At 51.4% G+C, this 19,163-nt stretch overlaps 6 protein-coding genes across 6 annotated transcripts; 5 read left to right on the plus strand and 1 right to left on the minus strand.

Annotated features, from left to right (window-relative positions):
- Positions 1-104: 104 nt before the first annotated feature.
- CAOG_04781 (hypothetical protein) lies at positions 105-3,196 on the plus strand. The gene is made up of 2 exons (XM_004347482.2): positions 105-153; positions 1,241-3,196. Exon 2 carries the CDS (start codon positions 1,315-1,317, stop codon positions 2,869-2,871), a length of 1,557 nt encoding a protein of 518 aa, XP_004347532.1. The 5' UTR covers positions 105-153; positions 1,241-1,314; the 3' UTR covers positions 2,872-3,196.
- A 135-nt stretch (positions 3,197-3,331) lies between these two features.
- Positions 3,332-6,470, plus strand: CAOG_04782 (hypothetical protein). Its single transcript, XM_004347483.2, has 2 exons — positions 3,332-3,528; positions 3,624-6,470. The coding sequence occupies exons 1-2, from the start codon at positions 3,348-3,350 to the stop codon at positions 6,284-6,286; spliced, it is 2,844 nt and encodes a 947-aa protein (XP_004347533.1). The 5' UTR covers positions 3,332-3,347; the 3' UTR covers positions 6,287-6,470.
- Positions 6,421-7,642, minus strand: CAOG_04783 (nucleolar protein). Its single transcript, XM_004347484.2, has 3 exons — positions 6,926-7,642; positions 6,649-6,778; positions 6,421-6,533 (listed from the first exon to the last, which is right to left on the minus strand). The coding sequence occupies exons 1-3, from the start codon at positions 7,421-7,423 to the stop codon at positions 6,523-6,525; spliced, it is 639 nt and encodes a 212-aa protein (XP_004347534.2). The 5' UTR covers positions 7,424-7,642; the 3' UTR covers positions 6,421-6,522.
- A 262-nt stretch (positions 7,643-7,904) lies between these two features.
- CAOG_04784 (hypothetical protein) lies at positions 7,905-10,224 on the plus strand. The gene is made up of 10 exons (XM_004347485.2): positions 7,905-8,019; positions 8,233-8,319; positions 8,432-8,524; positions 8,632-8,664; positions 8,749-8,879; positions 8,969-9,139; positions 9,236-9,339; positions 9,438-9,551; positions 9,627-9,760; positions 9,871-10,224. Exons 1-10 carry the CDS (start codon positions 7,948-7,950, stop codon positions 9,994-9,996), a joined length of 1,065 nt encoding a protein of 354 aa, XP_004347535.1. The 5' UTR covers positions 7,905-7,947; the 3' UTR covers positions 9,997-10,224.
- Position 10,225: 1 nt separating this feature from the next.
- On the plus strand, positions 10,226-12,288 carry CAOG_04785 (hypothetical protein). Its single transcript, XM_004347486.2, has 5 exons — positions 10,226-10,484; positions 10,983-11,130; positions 11,214-11,325; positions 11,461-11,795; positions 11,934-12,288. Exons 1-5 carry the CDS (start codon positions 10,254-10,256, stop codon positions 12,023-12,025), a joined length of 918 nt encoding a protein of 305 aa, XP_004347536.2. The 5' UTR covers positions 10,226-10,253; the 3' UTR covers positions 12,026-12,288.
- A 308-nt stretch (positions 12,289-12,596) lies between these two features.
- CAOG_08822 (hypothetical protein) lies at positions 12,597-18,609 on the plus strand (the record flags this gene model as incomplete). Its single annotated transcript, XM_011272160.1, has 34 exons — positions 12,597-12,693; positions 12,770-12,906; positions 13,020-13,402; positions 13,470-13,559; positions 13,649-13,717; positions 13,786-13,860; positions 13,954-14,037; positions 14,119-14,202; positions 14,306-14,389; positions 14,473-14,556; positions 14,637-14,720; positions 14,814-14,900; positions 15,019-15,102; positions 15,184-15,267; positions 15,350-15,433; positions 15,520-15,603; positions 15,679-15,762; positions 15,829-15,909; positions 15,987-16,070; positions 16,144-16,227; positions 16,301-16,384; positions 16,458-16,541; positions 16,676-16,756; positions 16,846-16,914; positions 17,009-17,080; positions 17,176-17,256; positions 17,331-17,411; positions 17,557-17,640; positions 17,740-17,823; positions 17,903-17,986; positions 18,071-18,154; positions 18,237-18,320; positions 18,411-18,494; positions 18,582-18,609. 34 exons carry the CDS (start codon positions 12,597-12,599, stop codon positions 18,607-18,609), a joined length of 3,111 nt encoding a protein of 1,036 aa, XP_011270462.1.
- Between the last annotated feature and the right edge of the window lie 554 nt (positions 18,610-19,163).

A 19,163-nucleotide genomic window follows, 5' to 3' on the forward strand; every position in this document is an offset into this window, starting at 1 on the left:
AGACACGTCATTGTGTTTTTGGGGGTATGCTCGCTCTCGTTCGCACGTGTTGTTTTGCATGACATGTTCAGCTTGAATTTCGTTCAGTCCAATGAGAAAAAAAAAGAAAAAGCAGTCGTTTTTCCTTTTTGTTTCTGCTTTTTTTTTTTTTTGGTATGTTCCGAATTATTTTTGTACCTTTTGCATACGGACTTGTTCACTGCGATGACCACCACTTTCTAGCCTTTCCACGCGTCTTGTTTTTTTTTTCTTTCTTTCCCGTTGTCTCGGCTCTCTCTTTCTCTCTCTCTTCTCTCTGCCAACCCCCGCCTTCTCTCTTCCTCTTTCATCCTTCTTTACTCCACTCTGTGCCTCCGCTGCATCGTTGGTCTGTGTAGTGGTGGTGGTGGTGGTGGTGGTGGTGGTGGATTGAGCTGTAACGTCGTTCCATCGAAGCCTTTTCCCCTTGTTTTTTTTTTTTTTTTTTTTTTTTTTTGTTTCCTTCCCTTTCTTTCTCTTTCTCTCTTCCGTCCATTGACAACACGCAATTCGTCTCCATTCTCTCTCTCTCTCTCTCTCTTCGTTCCCTTGTCCCTTTTTCAAGATGGTGAACAAAACACTGACACGCCGCGGGTCTCGACACACTCACGCTCGGCCATCACGACGAGTCATTCGATGGTCAGCGTGGCTGCTTTTTTTTTTTTTCTTTTTTCCCTTCGTTTTCTTTCTATTTTCCTTTCGCCCACTTTTTCAACACAACAACGTCAAACCGAGTCGACCTTCGTGTCATGCTTGGGTTCCCCATGGCCTTTGAATGTTGACCACGCGTCGTCGTTTTTGCAGCAACAAGGACAAGCAACCAAAGCAAAAGCACGCCATCAAACTTTTTTTTTTTTTTTTTTTTTTGGCTTTTCGTTTTCGTCTTCCCCCTGTCTTCTTTTGAGGATGAGCTTCAGGCATGGAGTTGGAGTTGACAATGATGTTCTTCTTGGTCGCACCCTCACTCTTCCCTCCCTTTTGTTGTTGTTGTTGTTCCGGTTCCATCGTCATGCTTGATTTTGTTCATTGTCCTGCAACTTTTTTTTTTTTTTTTTTGTTTCGTTTTCTTTGTTTCGTTTGATGTTTATTCCATCGTTTTGACTTTTTTTTTTTTTTTTTTTTCCGGTTGGGTCGGTTGATGGCAACTTGCCTTCTTCACTCCACAACTCTCCAACTCTTTGTTGTATCACTCACCCTCCTCATTGGATCCGCTTGTTGACAGATATTTTTTTTTCCCCCTCCCTTGATACCAAAAAAAAACCCCCAAATTCTTTCCAGTCAAACCCCTCATTCATCATGTCCTCGCAAGAATATGCTAGTGGCGTCTCGTCGTCGTCGCAGGCCATGCGGGCTTCCAAGTACAAGCAGACGCGTGCCACGGATGCGGGCACGATGCGCGAGCGCCGCGCGACTCAGCAGTCAGACTTGCGCAAGCGCCAGCAATCAGAAATCCTGGCCAAGCGTCGCAGGGATCTCCTTGCCGACGAGTCGCCGACCGTGCAAGAGTACCTGAACCAGTTGCCGCAGATTGCTGCCGGCATTCTCAGCGACGACCCCGAGCTCCAGCTCGACTGCACCATCAAAATCCGCAGGTTACTTTCCAAGGAGCGCAGCCCGCCAATCGACAGGGTTGTTCAAATCAACAATGGAATTCTGATCCCGCGCCTCGTCTCCTTCCTCAATACCGAAAATGGCAACACGCTCTTGCAGTTTGAGGCGGCCTGGGCCTTGACCAATATTGTTTCTGGCGACTCTGTGTACACTTCGCTTGTTGTTGCTGCCGACGCCGTCCCGTACTTTGTCGCCCTGTTGTATAGCCAGGACGACAATGTCAAGGAGCAGGCCGTGTGGGCGCTTGGCAACATTGCCGGCGACAAGCCCGCCTTCCGCGACGTGGTTCTCCACAATGGCGTCATGACCCCGCTTGTCACCATTATTCGGAGTTCCTCCAAGATGGCGATGGTCCGCAACGCCACTTGGACGCTCTCCAACTTGTGCCGTGGCAAGACCCCCCCGCCAAACATGCAAATCATTTCCCCTGCCCTTTCAGTCATCCCCATTCTTCTCTACGTCAAGGACGAGGAGATTTTGACCGACACGTGCTGGGCGCTGTCCTACCTGACTGACGCCGACAGCCTTCAGATCCAAACCATCGTCGACACTGGCATCACCCCGCGCCTGACTGAGCTGCTCCTGCACCACAACATTAACGTTGTGACACCTGCCGTGCGAACAGTTGGCAACATTGTCACTGCCGACGACAGACTGACGCAGGTTGTCGTCAACCACGGCGTTCTCGCCAAGCTTGGCACCCTCCTCCATGGCCTCCGTGACAACATCAAGAAGGAGGCCTGCTGGACCATTTCCAACATTACCGCTGGCTCTGCCGACCAAATCCAAGCCGTGATCAACGCCAACCTCATCCCTCCGTTGTTGGTGCAGCTGCAGACCGGCGAGCCCAAGACTCGCAAGGAGGCCGCGTGGGCCATTGCCAATGCGTGTGCTGGTGGCTTGCAGCAGCAAGTCCTGTTCATCGTTGATGCTGGTGCCGTTTTGCCCCTCTGCGCGCAGTTGGTATCGACCGACCTCAAGCTCGTCCACATGATTCTCCAGGCTCTCGACCGTGTCTTTTTCTTCTGCCCGGAGACACTTGACCTGGTCGAGTCGCAGAACGTCCACCACGTTATCGAGAGTCTGCAGAACAGTCCCGCCCCGAACGTCGCACAAAAGGCCGCAGAGCTGATTCGCAATCACGTCAGCGACGAGAGTTACGAAGCTCTTGCCCCGGCTCAGACCCAGTCTGCGTACCAGTTTGGTGGTATCGCTCCTTCCAACGGTGGTTTCAAGTTTTGAAGTTTGCCCTTGTGCCCGTCAAAACACGTTTGCACCCACCAAACTCCCCACTCACTCACATTTCACACCTGTTCCAACAGTTCCGATTTCCAACAATTCCGATTTTTCCAACCAGACTTAACACACTCACAACTTAGCACCCTCACCCCCCTTCTCCATCACCATTCATTCCACCACAGCCCTCCATTTGCTTGTTTCCTCTTTGCCTTTGTTTTGTTGTATCTGGTGTTTCTCCCAAACTCGAGCGAGCGACCTCCCACTACAAAATGATTGTCTGAATTTGTGCTATTAATGGATTCTGATTAAACCGAAACAAACTTGCCAATCTCAGCATCCCTGTGTTCATTCATTGGTGTCTGATTATCTTTCTGATGTTTGATTGTCCTATATTTTGGCAGTGCTGCTGGCGATGACGATTTGACTCAGTCTATTTTTTTTTTTTTTTTTTTTTTGGTTGTTGGTCGCAGAATGCTGAAATGTTGAATCCTGCGCAGCTCAAACGTCAGCAGGTTGAGCGGCGGCGGCAGCAACAATTATTGCTACAGCAACAGCAACAACAAGGACAGCTCGATCATGAGCATCATCAAGATCAGCCGTCATCATCAGAACCAGACCGACCGTTCTTCCCGCCATCACTGAACGATCAGCCGCAGCCAGGTCCGAGTCGATTGCATCCCTCTGCACATGTCCTTGCGCTTTGATTGTGAAACTCATATACGACCATGCACACAAACCATCTTGATCACGAACAGGTCCATCGCGGAAGCGACCGTTCGCCCGAGTGATCGCTGCTGAAGCCGCACTCCATGCAGACAGCTCAGTCAAGCCACCACATCCACAGGCATCACCACTACAGAGCGAGGACGACGCTGCACCAGGCCCATCGCCTTCTAAACGAGCGCGGCAGTCGCGCAAAAACCCGTTCGCAGCCGCCGCGCCAGCAGCGCTCGACCACCAGCGCGAGCCCTTGTTCGAGGGCGCCGCAGTGCAAGCTGCAGCAGCCGAAGGAGCGCTTCAGGCCGAGCAGCACCCAAAGCAGAGTCATCCTGGCGACGATCAAGATTTCCTCACCCTTGATGGCGAGGCAGCCCAGGCGGAGCATGCTGCCGCTCGCGAGGTGGGAGATTTTGGCGCCAAATCCAGCTCATCGGGCCATGCTGGCCTGAGTCGCTCAAGATCCATGCCGTCGTCGTCGGCAGCCAACAGCCGACTACTTGCGTCGTTGTCATCGACGATGGCATCGCCGGCGTCAAAGCAGCACCATTCTGCCGCGGATGGAAGCGCATTCGTGCTCGCCCAAGCGCTTGCCGTTGCCGCTCCACAAACCGCCTCAGACACCACTGGTCGTTCGCAGCTTTCCACCATGCGAAGCTCGGTTTTGCGTCAGTCCATCGGGGCGACCAACCGTCGACCGCAACTGTCGTCTGCCACCTCGACCACCAGCAGCAACTTGCGAACCACAACAAGCTCTAGCAATCTCGCCAGTGGCAAGCCTGGTCTTCCGTTCGACCTGACCATCAAAAGCATCGTGCGATTCACATCAATGTATCCGTTTACCTGGTGTTCGACGCTCAAGTCAGCCGAGCAGGCCGCGGGGACGGCGTCGTTTGTTCAGCAGAGTGTCACCCCCATTTTGCGATCATTCGGAGACGGGGCTTCATTGCCACCAATGCTGCGCTCTGCGTCTGCCATCCAATCGCCTGCGTTGGGCGGGAGTGGCACTCCCTCGCGTCCTGCCACCCCGTCCACTGCTGCTGCTGCTGCTGGGCTCAATCCTGGCGAGCTGCCACTGGGCGTGTTGGCACCGCTACCTTCGTCCGTGCAAAAGGCCCTATTCCAGCGCGCCTTGCACTATTGGCAACACCCTGCCATGCCACGAACCAGCTCCTACCAACAAAACGTCAATCACTTGACGGGTGTAGCGCTGAACCTGGCCCGCTCTGAAGCAAGTGCAGGCCTCCTCGTGGCGAATGCTGCCACACCGAAAGGCGGCTCCACTTCCACTCCCTCGTCAGGCCCACGAGGCCAACCTGCATCAACGCTATTTGAACTACAACAACTATCCAGCGCGCAAGTCCAGCACCTCGGTGCGGATGTGCAAGCCGATCTGGCAGTCGCCAAGCGCGAACTTCAACTATGGAATGAGGCGTTTTCGTCCATTTACGCGCTCTTCCGTAATAATCTGGCATCCTATTTTTACGTCGTCACTGCAGACCAAACGGTATTGTTTACCAGTGCGCAGGTTGGAGGTGTGACTGAGGCCACTGTGCGCATGTCTCGATCTTCTCGAGCTTTACGCCGTGCGCTGTCTGATGCTGAAGTTGCCTTTCAAATGCCTCTTCTTGCAGACAGCGACGTTGCTGATCTCGAAGAAGCGGAGGCCAAACGGCAAGAATGGCGCAGTCGAAGACCCGGTGCTGCCGGTTCTGCCAGTGCTCCCACATCCGCCAACCCGCTGGAAGCCGATCCAACAACCATCAACGACGCGCTTGCAACCGGCATGCAAGAGACAGAAAAAGAAGCAACGGCGTCGGTGAATCCTCTGACAGAAGCTCGCATGGATGCCTACCGCGAGACACTGGCGATGGAGAGGGAGGGCAGCGTTCGGACGTCCATCGTGACACTCGAGTCGTCCATTGAAAACACTCCGAAATCCATGCTACTCTTCCAGGGCCCCAATGCCAGCGCTGTCGTTTTCGACTTTATTCTAAACTCGCGACTCATCAACAAGATGGCTTCTGGCGGGCCGCCCCCGCTCCTGTACGCCCCTGTCGCGTTTACGCATGCGTCTCTTCAGCGCACAGAGATTCGACAGAACTCGGCCATCAAGCGTGCCGCCGCTGCGTCATCCTCTGTCGGCCTCGGGGACAATGAGCCGAATGGAGGCGCTGGTCCCGCTGGGCTCGAGCGATGGTTTAATCTCGTCCTCGAAGGACCCATTTTCCCGCACACAGTCTATCGATTAATGCAAGTCTTCAAGGCCACTCACGTTGGGAACTTTGAGGCTTCTCTTCATGCCAATCCCCTAACGATTCCTCTCAATGCCTCAGGTCGAGACCAGCCATCAGCAATCGCCACACAAGGGCGCCTCCGGCGTCAGAGCACATCTTCACTTTCTCGCTCGTCACTGCACAGTCCGGCGCCCACTTCTGGTCGCTGGGACGAGGACTTTCTTGCAGATACAGGATCTCGGGGTGCGCTCGGAGTCGATGAGCTATCTGTGGGTGCGTGGGACGAAGAAACTGGATTCTTTGGCGACACGCTTGCCTCTGCGGTCGTTCACGCTCGTTGGGACGCTGTTCAATCGGATGAAGAGCAGCACACAAGAAGCTCGTCGGGCTTGGAGGCAATGGAAGCGGTCAACTCGATTGTTTGTGAAGATGGCGTTTTTCGTTTCACGACTGCTGCGCTCTGATACCGTTCAAAGGCAGTACCTGGATGGTGCAAAATGGTACTCTTGTCGGGTGGAGTGGCAGCCACCTACATATGGCCCAAAAGGAGACTTTTTGAGCAGAGACGACCAAACCTTGATGGCGAAAGGCTTTGAAAAGAAAGGATGTATTGTACAATGGAAAATACCAAACAATAGTAATGAAAACCTCAAAATTAACACCACCAGCCAGTACTAGCGATAGACTGTTGAACTTTTGTTCATCGAGGGGCTGGGAACAACAGCAACCAAAAGAAAAAAAAAACCCCAAACAAACAGAGTAAGCAAGTTAAGAACCGTTCTGAGCACGCGAACAAAATCAACAGTGTTAGCTCGAATGCCGTTACCTCCATAAGCATCTGGCATGCGCTCAATGCTATAACGATGCTGTGTGATAAACATGATTGGCACACCGGGCACTTTTCGGATTCGCCGTTTGAGATCGCGATCGCACGTTGCGACAATGTAACATTTGTGCTGCAAACATGATCCAAGCAGATGCAGTAAAGTGCAGTTAGTAGACAACCAGAGGGAGACGATGGGGGGGGAGGTTTGAAACGATCAAGTACGCAAAACCGGCTGATGTCTCTCTTAATTTTGTGTGTTTTTTTTTTTTTTTTTTACCTGAGTTACTCGTTGAACGAGACAGTCGTCGGCATAAGTGCCCTTGTGGGTGCAAGGCAACCGTTCAAAGCGTGGGTCCTTGGCAACCTTGAGAGCCAGACGGTACTTGAGGCCCAGCTTTTCGAGTTCGGCCATCACACAGTCGGTAACGCAGGGGATGCACTTGGCAAAGAGGCAGTCCATGGCGGCCGGAATGACCTCGAGCTTGTTCTGGATGGAAAAGTTGATAAAGTTCGTGTCCAGCAGAATGCGGTACGGCGGACCCAGCTGCGTGTTGTACTTGAAGAAGAGCGCAGACGACATTTGTGGCAGCTCGCGCAGCTGCTTGGCGGCCTCTGCAGCGGCCTCAGCGCCGAGCTTCTTGTTCAGGTCGACCGTCTCCTTCTTGTTCTCGGCGCCGGCATTGTGCTTGTCCTTGGCCTTGGTGATGCGCGCGTCCTTGGGACTGATCATGCGCTTGACGGCCGCGAACTTGCGCGTCTTTGACTGCTTGCCCATGTGTGTTTGAAAGAAAGCAAGCAAGAACGAGTGATTTGGAGGTTTGTCTCGCGGCTGTCCGTCTTTCGGTCAGAGTCCGTTCACTTCAGGAGAGACAGGAATGTCTAGTCGAGTGAGAAAGTAGGCGGAGGCGGGGGGGGGGGAGAAGGCGAGAGAAGCAGGAGGTGTATGGGGTCAAATGAATGGAGGGCTTTTTCCACGTGCGGGAATGAAGAGAGACTAAGACTGGACTTCCAAACATTAGAAATTTGCAGAGGAGACTCGAATCTTGGATCCTCACCAATGTGCCTTCTATCTTGTCACCAAAGGAGACTTTGGCTGAGATTGACAGCAGAACAACAAGGGTTTCGCACCGAATCCATTTTGTATTGAAGCACTGGAAATTTGTATTGAAAATTTGCAGCTTTCAACATTTTGGCTCAATTTTGCTAAACCAGCCATTCCTGTCAAAACCAATCGGACCATTTGTTTCACTTTTCATTTTTTTCCCCTCTCCCCATACTCTTTGATTTGCACACACACAAATGGCTTCGCCCGGTCGAGCGTCACGCACAAAGTTCAGCGAAGATGCAATGCTGATCTCTCTCGCCTCCGAGGTTAGTTTTTCCGCCCCCCCCTTTCCTTTCCGCCCCCTTTCCTTCCTTCAACCTTCCTCCCCTATCTACGACATCCCTTGCTCGACTTGCTGCACCTTCGATGCTATGCTCGCTCGCACTTTGAGTGTTCGAAGAATTGACTTTTTTTTTTTTCTTGTCCCAATTGCTTACGCTGTCAACCTTCAAAACCGCCCTCGCCCTCCAACCCCACAGGCCGAGAAGCGCCTCGATGCCAAGCGCAAGCAGCGCAAGGAGGCCAAGGCAGCCGTCATGCAGCGCCAGGAGAGTCTCCAGCGCAAGGTAAACCAACGGCCAGCGAATTCAGAGATCTGTCTCTCGCTCTCTCGCTCGATGCTAGCAGTGAAAGGGACCTCACTTGGACTTGACATTCCAAAAACAAACAAACAATCAGGAGGCACAAAAGCTGAATGCCACTTTCAGGGAGAAGGCCGAGGTCGAGAAGACCATCATGGAAAGCCGAATGAACGTCCTGCTCTCTGGAGGAGTACGGTTTTTTGGTTTTTGGTTGACAAGGGGTGGGTTGGTCATCCTGTTACTCACGACGTGTTGCTCAATGACACACATTGGCACCGCTTCGCCCGATTCCTGCAGAAGGCAGATGCAGGGCTTTCCGTTGGAACGGATGTAAGGCACTCAATTTGAGCTTTTTGTTCGCTATTACTTGGTCTACACAGCGCTGTTGCTCACCGTGAATGGACACAACCGCAGATCGTTCAGACAGTCGCCGGCGAGAAGCTAGTGTCGCTGCGCCAACAGCTCGACCAGGCTTTGCAATCCAAGACGATGGTCGAGTCGTCGAAATCGACGCTGCGCTTTGCCATCGAAGACCTCAAAGATCGGTGCGCATTCACTGGCCTTGTAGTAGGCTTTGTTGGTTTGGTATCGAGCACGCACTGACTCATTGCATGTGCGTCTCCTCTGCTCGCAGGCTTGAGGAGCGCGAGGAAGAACTCAGCCAAGCGCTGATTGACCTCAAAATGTACCGCCAAAAGTACCAACAAGAGGAAGGCGCTCGTCTGCTCATGGAAAAGAATGCCGAAGAGTACTCCAAGGAAGTCGATCGCATGCGTGAGCAAGTGTTGCCATTGTCGCAAGAAATGTCAGTCCTTTCAACCTGTCGAGAGTTAATGCCTCGCCTCGTCGCATGGGTACTAACAGTTCACTCATACACATACTTTCTCGTCTCTGCCAATAGCGAAACTCAGAAGCAAGCGAATGCGGAGCTTCAAGAGCGCCTTGCCTCTCTCGGCGATGTCCAAAGCTCAAGCAGCAAGGTTTCCGAAAAGCTCGACGCGACTTGTATGCTTTTGCTGTTTCCGTTTTTTGGCGCCACTCCAAGTGTCTTGCCATGTTTCACATGCACAACTGACCTCTCTCTTAATCCTTGACTTTTTCAGTGAAAGAGCTGGCCGAGTCGCGCGCCGAGACTGCCGCCGCCAAAGATTCAAACAAGCGCTTTGAGCAAGAAGTGGATCGTTTGCGCGAGCAACTCAAGACCATGGGCGAGAAGAGTACGTGATGACACGACGCAGGGTCCACACCATTGCAGTGCACCTCGCTAAATTGTTGATTTTTTCCCCACCTAGGCAAGGGAAGCGAAGAAGCAAACAAGCTCCGCACACAACTCGAAGACGAGCAGCTGGCTAAGGGCCGTCTTGAACGCCAAGTCACCAAAATGCAGCCGCGAATTGATCAGTTGGAGAAGGATTTGACTGAATCGGTAAGCTGTTGTTTCGTTGTTTCTGAACCCTGTATTCCCCCCCCCACCTACTTTGTGGTTGTTGTTGCTCATGCTTTCCTATCCATCATTTTTATTTGCTGCCTCTACAGGAGGCCCAGTTGTCCGACCTCAAGGCCGAGAAGCGAAAGACACAGCGCGAGCAGCGCCAAATGCAAACACAAATCACCGAGCTCCAGACCGAACTGAACGTCCTCAAGGCGACCATGAAGAAGTGATTTTCAGGACCCCTCCCTCCTGATGTCATGGTGCTCGTTGTCTGTTGATTGGTTGGTTTCAGCAACCAGTTGTTCCGTTGTTGGTAGTTTTTTTTGTTTTCTGTGTTGGCTGTTATCTGTCTTGTGTTATTTCCCCCCCCCCCCATTATACTTTGCGCTTTGCGTTTCGTCTCCAAACCCGCTCCCTCTGTTCCCCATGTTCGTTCGTGAATTGCTTGCTCTGTTCACTCGTTTTTTTTTTTCTTCTTTGGTTTAAGATGGCATTGGTGAACGGTCGCCGTCCTCTCTTTGCTGGCCTCTCGTCGACGGCCACTGCGCCCATCACGGCTGCCCGCAGCACCCCCGCCTCCGTCTCTGGCCGGTACGCCGCGCTCTCTGCCGAAGACGACGCCATGGCCGAGTCCGAGCTCAGCGGCCTGACCGAGCTCAACCAGCAACTCGGCGCAATGTCGCAGCTCCCCGTCTTTGACGTTCCCGCTGTCCAAGACGTGAGTGTTTCCCCTCTTCGAGCGTTCTAGCCGCACACATATATACACACACATACACACTCTCTCGCTTCTATCGTTGGACTTGCTCCAGTGATGGAAGCGAACAAAACGAACCAAAAAAAAAAAATCTTCCAGAATTGACAAAGTTTCGCGATCCCTTTTTTTTTTTTTTTCTTTTTTTTGACTTGATTCACTTTTTCTTTGGGTTTTTGGCTTTGTTTTCTGGATCTTTGTTTCGTGTCGTTTTTTTGTTGTTTTCCTTCTTGGTTTGTTGAAAGAACCGCTTGTTCGCGAACGACGGTGAAATGAGCGACTTCAATGCCAATCCATTGCGCGCTCGTTTTCACTGCATCGCCCAGTCGTCACTCTCTCACTCTCTCACACTCTCGCACTCCTCCAAACGACCATCAAGTTGGCTTGGAGCGATACGATTCAACCGTCTGTGGACTAACGTTTCGCTCTTCTTTTTGTGGCACTTCTTTTGTCTTGTCTTTGCAGCCCGCTGCGTTCTTGCATGCGTACACCGAAGACCCGCACAGCAAGGTCAAGATCCACATCCAGCACGGCACAACCACTCTTGCATTCAAGTTCAAGCACGGCATCATTGTCGCTGTCGATTCGCGCGCCACGGGTGGCTCTTACATTGGTACGATTTCGTTGGACAAGTATTCCAAAAAACCAAGCATAACACTGCAACTCACTCTCCTCGTCTGTCTGTCGGATGTCTAGCGTCGGGCACTGTCAAGAAAGTGATTGAAATCAACCCATACCTTTTGGGAACTATGGCTGGTGGCGCCGCCGACTGCAGTTTCTGGGAACGCGAGCTTGCGCGCCGTTGCCGGTACGGTTTTTCGTTTGGTGGTGTTCTTGTTTGTCCATCTCTCATGCCAGAGCCGGACATTTGCTTATTCCATGGAGAAAACCCACCCACCCACTGTTCATTCACGATTCCAACTGCCTCCCTTCCTTCTCGCAGCATCTACGAGCTTCGCAACAAGGAGCGCATCTCGGTCGCTGCCGCGTCCAAGCTTCTTGCAAACATGGTTTACGGATACAAGAACATGGGTCTGTCCATGGGCACGATGATTACTGGCTGGGACAAGCGTGGACCCGAGCTTTATTATGTTGATAGCGATGGCACTCGGCTGCACGGTGACATGTTCTCGGTCGGCTCTGGCTCCACCTACGCGTATGGTGTTCTCGACGCTGGCTTCCGTTATGACATGACTCCCGAGGAGGCCTGCGAGCTTGGTCGACGATCCATCTACCACGCAACACACCGTGATGCTTATTCTGGTGGTTTTGTGAATGGTATGTTTGATCGCCGGGGGGGGGGGGAATGGTCTCAGCGTTGTTTGCTTTGGTTGATTCAACTGAATGCGGTGCTCTGGAGCTGACCTGGTTTTCCTTTTTTTTTTTCTTTTTTTTTTTTTTTTCTTTGGCACTCAGTCTACCACGTTCGCGAAGAAGGCTGGGTCAAAATTTCGTCCACCGATGTCAACCAGCTGCACTATGGCTACAAGGCTGGGTTTGCACAGTAAACGCAAATGCTTCTTGTTCAATAAAGATAATACCAAACGAAGCATTTGTTGCGACGAGGGCGATTGACACGAGCTCGAGACCCAACCACTCGACACTGTTCTGCAATGGTGATGGAACACTTGTGCGAGTGGACTTTGGTATTGAACAAACACGAGTGGACTTTAGTATTGAACAAACATGTTTTGAACATTTCTGAATCGACATTGCTGCAATCGGTTTTGAACAACATGAGCAATGGACAAAGTTGATCCGGACAAAAATGCAAATAACTTTGAACAGCACCCGTTGAACAGCCGCTTTTGAACTACAAGGTCTGAGGACGAGATTCTTCAACCGGAGTTAGGCACCCGTGTTAGATTTGCGAGTTTTCGTAATGCTGCGCCAGCCAAATCGAAGTCGGCTCAGGAAGGCTCTGCCAGCCCCGCCGCTGTGAGAAGTTACCCAAATGAGGACAAATACATGAAATTTGTGAGAACAGGGTAATGGCGTCCAGAGGACAGGCGTGAGATCGAAACGTTAGGCAATGTCCTTGATTCAGTCATAACTTGTTTGTTTTTTTGTCTTTTCTAAATGGTTAAGAAGGCCGTCCCCTCGGCTGCTCCTGCTCCTACTCCTACTCCTGTGCGCACTACAAGAGCCACCAAGCCAAAGACTGGTGGCAGCATCAGTAGCACCGACGCAGTGGAAGACGATCGTGGTCGCGCGAACGGAGGTCGATCCACCCAAACCCAAGCGAGCTGCAGCCCGTGCTGCTGCCACTGCTGCTGTTGCCAGTGCTGCTACTGCTGCCAGTGCTACTACTATTGCTGCTCCCCGAGGCAGGACCAGCAAGGCAGCCGCACCTGTCCCTGCCTCTTCAATCTCAGAGCCGCTGAGCAAGGTGCCGCTTGTGCCCAAGAGTTGTGAGACGTAATGCCACTCCACTAACTCGTCGCTGACATCTTGTTCGCTTCGTTTGTGATTCCTACTGTTTGATTTTTCACATAACGCCAGACCGCTCAGAAGAAGGCCACTGCACCAACCACCAACCAAGGATCTCAGGCTGTGGTGAGCTACCATCTTCGTGCTCGCAAACCCATTCAGGTTGCAGTGGCGCGTACTAGCAAGACGAGTTCAACTTCCAGTAGTGGCGCCCCCACGACCATCCGCAGCAAGCGTCGGGCTGCTGAAATGGCCGGGGAGAACACCTCAACATCCAAGAAGAACAAGAAGAAGGCTCGTCAAACGGATGCTGACGATGCTGACGACGGCGACTACGAGGACTGCGAGGACGACGCTGCTGGCGAGGACGACGACAACCAGGACAGCAAGAAGCTCAGCAGGGAGGAAGCGATCGGTGAAGCACTCCTGCAAAACACCACACTGACTACGCTCGAGTATGTACTTGTCGGCTTCTGCTAACTCCATGTTTGTTTGATGCCTTGACTCACCGTATGGTATCAGCTTGGGCGACTGTGTGATTGACTTCAAGAATGCTAGAATGCAGCCGATTGCGGCAGCGTTAGCGCAGAACAAAACGCTGACGACACTCCGGTATGCAACGCTGGATCCATTTGCCGATGCCATGGTCATGGCAGCTGTACAATGTCCCACTCGCTCACTACTTTGCTTCATGATAACAGGACTCGAAATCGTATTGACGCAGTGATTGCCGATGCACTGACGCAAAACACCACACTGACTGAACTCTCGTATGTTGTTTTTGCACTTTTGCCCGTGTTGCTTTGTGCGAGGTGATTGGCTCACCGTGTGACGACAGAGGTTACCTCGATGCCAATGGAGCGCAATCGATGGCAAAGGCACTGACGCAGAACGCCACGTTGACCACGCTCTAGTACGCACCGCTTTCGCACTTTGATTGCATTCTAGTTTGCCATTGCAAACGCTCCGGTTTGTTTCGATGGCGTCGCTCATTGTGTGGTAACAGTGTGGGCTGGGGTAAATTCGGCCCGGCAGAAACAAACGCGATTGCCGCCATCCTGAAGCAAAACTCGACACTGACCACCCTAGAGTATGCTTCTCCCCTCTCATGCTGACCACTTCCGTGTCTGATTGCGAACATCAATCTAACCATGTCTGTCTGTTGGGTCAGGGTGTTTGGTCCTCAGATTGGAGACTTTGGAGCTCAAGCGATTGGAAAAGTGCTGAAACAAAACACCACTTTGACTGCACTCCGGTAAGGATTCCACTACTCTCTTCCTCGTCTGCTAGTTGACTTTGCGCTCAGAAGTTAATTGATTTATATATTGAATTATTGATTCTCATTGCATGGTCACCAGCTTGCTCGGCAACGACATTGGCAGCGCTGGAACGCAAGCGATTGGAGAGGCACTCAAGACCAACTCGGCATTGACTACGCTTGTGTCAGTGTCACTGTCGTGCTGAATCATTGCTTGAGGTCATGCGAGAAGCGCAGTGATGTGTGTTGCTCACTTCATTGTAATAGTTTGGATAAAAACAAGATTGGCGAAGCTGGTGGACTTGCGATCGCTGATGCTCTGGTGTGCAACAAGACGCTGACCACGCTTTCGTACGTTCTGCCGGATGGATGTTGTGACTCTGGGTTCCACTGCTGCGTTGGTATGCCATCGCTGACATCAATTGCCACAGGCTGTATTGGTGTTCGATTGGAGATGCTGGAGTTGAAGCGATTGTTCACGCGCTCGAGCAGAACACGACGTTGACCTCCCTCAAGTATGATCCTCCCTTCTCATTTTGACTGAATCCATGTCTTTGTAACTGCAAGCGATGTTTCATTTGCCCTGTCGCTCACTGCAATGCTCGCAGTTTGAACCACAATATCACTCTCGGTTGTGGCACGCAGGCGGCGATACCACGGATGCTCCAAGTGAACACGACGCTGACTGAGCTTGAGTACGTGACTGCTCCTATCTTTCTCCCCCTACCCCAAACGAAAAGCAGAAAGATGAAGAGAACGAAAATCGAGGCAATCACGGCTGCCTAATACCGCATGCTCACACGTTGATTATAGTCTGGGCGACAATAGATTGAACAGCGTTGGATTCCAAGCAATTGCAGAAGCGCTCGCGCAAAACACTTCTCTCACGACACTCTCGTACGAGCTCCTCGCTTTGTGTTGATGAATGCCGTGCTTTGTTGTGGTATTCGATGGTATGGCTCACCGCTTTGGGAGTAGACTTATGGGAAACGCAATGGAAGTAGCCGGAGCGCAGGCGATTGCTACAACACTCAAGAGCAACACCACACTGACCACACTCAAGTATGTTCGCATTGTGTTATGCCGGTTCGACGCTATCACTCTTGATTGTCGGGGTGCTTTGAAATTCTCACTGCTTGAACAGTCTGGATCACAGTTGGTTTGGCGATGCCGGTGCGCAGGTCATTGCGGATGCTCTTCGGCAGAACAAGACGCTTACGACTCTGCAGTATGTTTTTCTGCCGCACATTGGTCCATTTCTTGTCTGCAAAGGCCAAATATTAACCTTGCTTGGATTGCTTGTCACGTGTCAAGTCTCAAGCACTGCAGGATTGGCACTGCTGGACTCCAAGCGATCGGTGGAGCACTCGCGCAGAACAACACGTTGACCACGCTCAAGTACGTTTGGGAACGATGTTGTTGAGAGCGAGGCTAGATTCTGGTGATTCATTTTCTTACCACTTGAAAACGCAGTCTTTCAATGAATTCGATTGACGATGTTGGAGCCAACAGCATTGCCGAAATGCTGAAGTCGAACACAAGTTTGACCACTCTCGAGTACGTTCTATGCTCCTGTTGTTGTGGAACTGGTTGTTGCTGCTTTTACTCACGGTCAGCCAACAGTCTGAGTTGCAGTCAACTTTGTTTTAAAGTGCACGAGATTGCCGAAGCACTCAAGCAGAACACGACGCTGACGACACTCGAGTAAGGCTTTCTACCAACTTTTTGTCACTCCCAAACACTCGTTTATTGTTCTATTACTCACGGCTTTGCGCATTCAGTTTATCTGGCAATAATATTGGCGCTGTTGGAGCGCAGGTCATTGCCGAGGCTCTGAAGCAGAACAGGACTCTGACGACGCTGCGGTAGTTCCTTGCTCGTTGCTCAATGTCAAACCTTCAGGTGGACGTGGTATTCTTGCTCACCATGTGGTCGCAGTCTGAATCATGCTGAGATTGGCGCTCCTGGGATGAAAGCTCTCGCCGAGGTCCTCAAAATGAACACTGCGCTGACCACTCTCGAGTATGTTCAACCATTCGTGCTGATTGATGTTGTCATGCTTCATTTCAGTGCCTTACTTGTTATGTGGGAGCAGGCTGGAGGCCGAATCCATTGGTGATGCTGAAGCGCAGGCGATTGCACCTGGCCTTGTTCAGAACACGACTCTGACCTCGCTCAAGTATGTACCGACTTTCATGCCGCTTTGTCTCGATGCTTGATTCACTGAAACTGACACTTTTGGTTGGGTTTAGGCTGGGAGGAAGCCTGCTTGGCGAGACTGGAGCGCGCGCGATTGCCAAGGCTCTGAAGCAAAACTCTACCCGAACCACATTCAAGTACGGCCATTTACCTTGTCGCTCTGATGACAGCAACTGCTAAATTCTGATTTTGGTGTTTGATTGTTTGATTGTTGATTTGTTTGATTGATTGATATTGATTGTTTGTGTTCTTCACCGTGGTGGCGTCACAGATTGACGGCTAGCTTTGTTGACTCAGGAGTGCAAACAATTGCAGCCGCACTCAAACAGAACACTGCGCTGACCACGCTCGAGTAGGTTCCACTCCCTCGTGTTGATCCATGTCCCATTTGTGCGTATCACACCATTCTTTCTGATGCGCTTACTCACGGCATGGTTCCAGGTTGTGTGACATGAACAACGAGTTCTCTCGACTTGAGCGGGATATTTCAGAGCCATTGACCACAGCCAGGTATGTTGGCCATTCTCCTGCGGCTGAGGTTATTTCTGAAGTGGCCAGCGCTTCTTGCACACGTAACTTGTCACTTATCGCCTTTTTGCAACAGTCTGCTATCGCGGTTGCGTAATCCACGTGCTTTTGGACTCGAAAACGCCTTCTTGCAGGTTTGCAGGCTATAGTACGTTCCTTCTCCCTTCTCCTGTCGTTCCCCCTTCTATGCCGACGACGCATGTGACACTGTTTTCGATGGAGTTACTCAGTTTATGCGGACAGCTTGCGTGAGAACATTGTTGACTCTGCTGGAGTGCAAGTGATTCAAGAGGTTCTGAGTTTGACCAAGCCAAGCAAGCTTGAGTAGGTTCTCGTGCTCGTTGGTGTTGTGACTTTCATTGCAACTCACATTGATTGTTGTTCACGGCACTGTTTAGGATTCGCTTTGGCGTTGACGACTTTGGAGCGCAAGTGCTTGCGACATCACTCAAGCAGAACTCTTGGATGACCGAGCTCAAGTTTGTTTGCTTCTTTCGCGCTGATGTTCTTTGTTCTGGAGGAGGAGGGGTGGCGGGGTGGCGGGGTGGCGTCGGTGGTGTCGGTGGTCGGTCGGATTGATTTTTGATGCGAGCGCATCAGTGCTCACCGCGTGACAACAAACAGTCTGAGATCCAATAAGATTGGCCCGATTGGAGCCCAAGCGATTGCAGAAGCGCTGATGCAGAACACCAAGCTCACTATACTCAAGTATGTTGTCTTTCCATCGCGCTGGCTTGGTTCTGGGCGTCGTCAACTAATCGCTGCTCGACCATGTCGGGGGTTTGTTCATTCACGACGTGATTCTAGTCTGAGTTCCACTCAGCTCGGAGATGCAGGAGCGGAAGCGATTTCCAAGGCACTCAGGGTGAACACGACACTGACCACGCTAAAGTACGACTTGGCTATTTCTGCCCTTGCCTTGTTGCGCCCTTTTGATGCACTGCGTTGATGATACTCACACTTTGAGCAGCCTGTACGAATGTTGGATTGGCAGCGCAGGAGCTCAGGCGCTGGCGGAGGAGCTGAAGCACAACGTGGGATTGACTTCGTTCGAGTACGTTTCCGTTCGCTTGCTACCTTGCATGCTGAGCATGTCGTTTAATGAACAGTGATAGCGGTACTTACCTTTTCAGAGCAGTCTGTCCCGCAATTCTATCGGCGATAGTGGTGCAAATGCGATGGCGGCAGTGATTTCGCAGAATACAACACTGACTACCCTCGAGTATGTTCCTCTCGCTTTTCTGCTGCTTCGTATCGCATTGGTAATTGAACAAGCTGCATGTTACTCACGGCATTATCCACAGTCTCGGAAAGAATCATATTGGCGATGCTGGCGCCGAAAGGTTGGCAGAAGCGCTCCTGCGAAACACCACGCTCAAAGTACTCGAGTATGTGACCAATATTGTGCACATTGAGATCAACAATGAATGTGTGTACGTCCTGATCTGCAGTGCTTTTGCTCACTCCTATGCAAACAGTCTGTGGTATAACGAAATCGGGGAAGCCGGAGAGCTTGCGTTGGACAACGCACTCAACCAGAATTCTGCACTTGACTGGCTCAAGTATGGTCCCCTTTTTCTGATGCTGATTCTGTCGTGTTTGTGTGTGGTACTTACTGTTTGACGGTATGGCTTTCTCACTTCAAACAGCTTGAACGAGAATCAACCGCCGAATTAACCAAAGAACGCTCGCTTCCTTTTCTCTGGTGGTGTGATGCTGTGTTTTCTTCTGATGATGACTTTTGCTCACTTCGAGGTAGCAGATTGTGTTTGAGTTCGGGTAGTTTTGTAGACGTAGTGTGGTAGTTTGTTTTGTTTGTTTTGTTGTTGTTGTTTTGTTTTTAACACTTGCATTAATGTGCTTTTGAGTGTTAACCTTTCCATCATGAAACCGTGCATGCTTGAATGAAGGTGCTGTGATCAACGTGGATTACCCCGAAGCGTGGACCAAAGCCGGAATGGTTGCCAAATTTCAGCCTGTACCTTTGCCTGTGAACGACACTGCGACTTTTAAAAAACCGTCACTCGCGATTGGACAAAGAGTTTTTCACATGGAACACTGCACTCTAAATCATGAACGCTGCCTACTTTGGCACCTGAACAGTCCTGCATTCGCCAACTAGTGATGCCCGTACACGCCAACGACGACCAGGAGATTGCCCAAGCTACCCCTCGCAAGCGTCGGCGCATGTCCCTGGACTTGCGCAGGCAGATTGTTGCATTGCGCGACAA

The sequence above is a fragment of the Capsaspora owczarzaki genome, assembly GCF_000151315.2.
Source record: "Capsaspora owczarzaki ATCC 30864 unplaced genomic scaffold supercont2.7, whole genome shotgun sequence".
NCBI lineage: Eukaryota > Filasterea > Ministeriida > Capsasporidae > Capsaspora > Capsaspora owczarzaki.

Excerpts from the sequence above, each read along its gene's own strand:
- CAOG_04781 (XM_004347482.2), top strand. The coding sequence starts at position 1,315 with ATGTCCTCGCAAGAATATGCTAGTGGCGTCTCGTCGTCGTCGCAGGCC.
- CAOG_04782 (XM_004347483.2), top strand. The coding sequence starts at position 3,348 with ATGTTGAATCCTGCGCAGCTCAAACGTCAGCAGGTTGAGCGGCGGCGG. Across the intron at positions 3,529-3,623 it reads GAACGATCAGCCGCAGCCAG|GTCCATCGCGGAAGCGACCG; the intron begins GTCCGAGTCGAT and ends GATCACGAACAG.
- CAOG_04783 (XM_004347484.2), bottom strand. The coding sequence starts at position 7,423 with ATGGGCAAGCAGTCAAAGACGCGCAAGTTCGCGGCCGTCAAGCGCATG. Across the intron at positions 6,779-6,925 it reads TCGTTCAACGAGTAACTCAG|CACAAATGTTACATTGTCGC; the intron begins GTAAAAAAAAAA and ends TCATGTTTGCAG.
- CAOG_04784 (XM_004347485.2), top strand. The coding sequence starts at position 7,948 with ATGGCTTCGCCCGGTCGAGCGTCACGCACAAAGTTCAGCGAAGATGCA. Across the intron at positions 8,665-8,748 it reads GGCTTTCCGTTGGAACGGAT|ATCGTTCAGACAGTCGCCGG; the intron begins GTAAGGCACTCA and ends ACACAACCGCAG. Across the intron at positions 8,880-8,968 it reads ATCGAAGACCTCAAAGATCG|GCTTGAGGAGCGCGAGGAAG; the intron begins GTGCGCATTCAC and ends CTCTGCTCGCAG.
- CAOG_04785 (XM_004347486.2), top strand. The coding sequence starts at position 10,254 with ATGGCATTGGTGAACGGTCGCCGTCCTCTCTTTGCTGGCCTCTCGTCG. Across the intron at positions 11,131-11,213 it reads CACGGGTGGCTCTTACATTG|CGTCGGGCACTGTCAAGAAA; the intron begins GTACGATTTCGT and ends TCGGATGTCTAG. Across the intron at positions 11,326-11,460 it reads GAGCTTGCGCGCCGTTGCCG|CATCTACGAGCTTCGCAACA; the intron begins GTACGGTTTTTC and ends TCCTTCTCGCAG.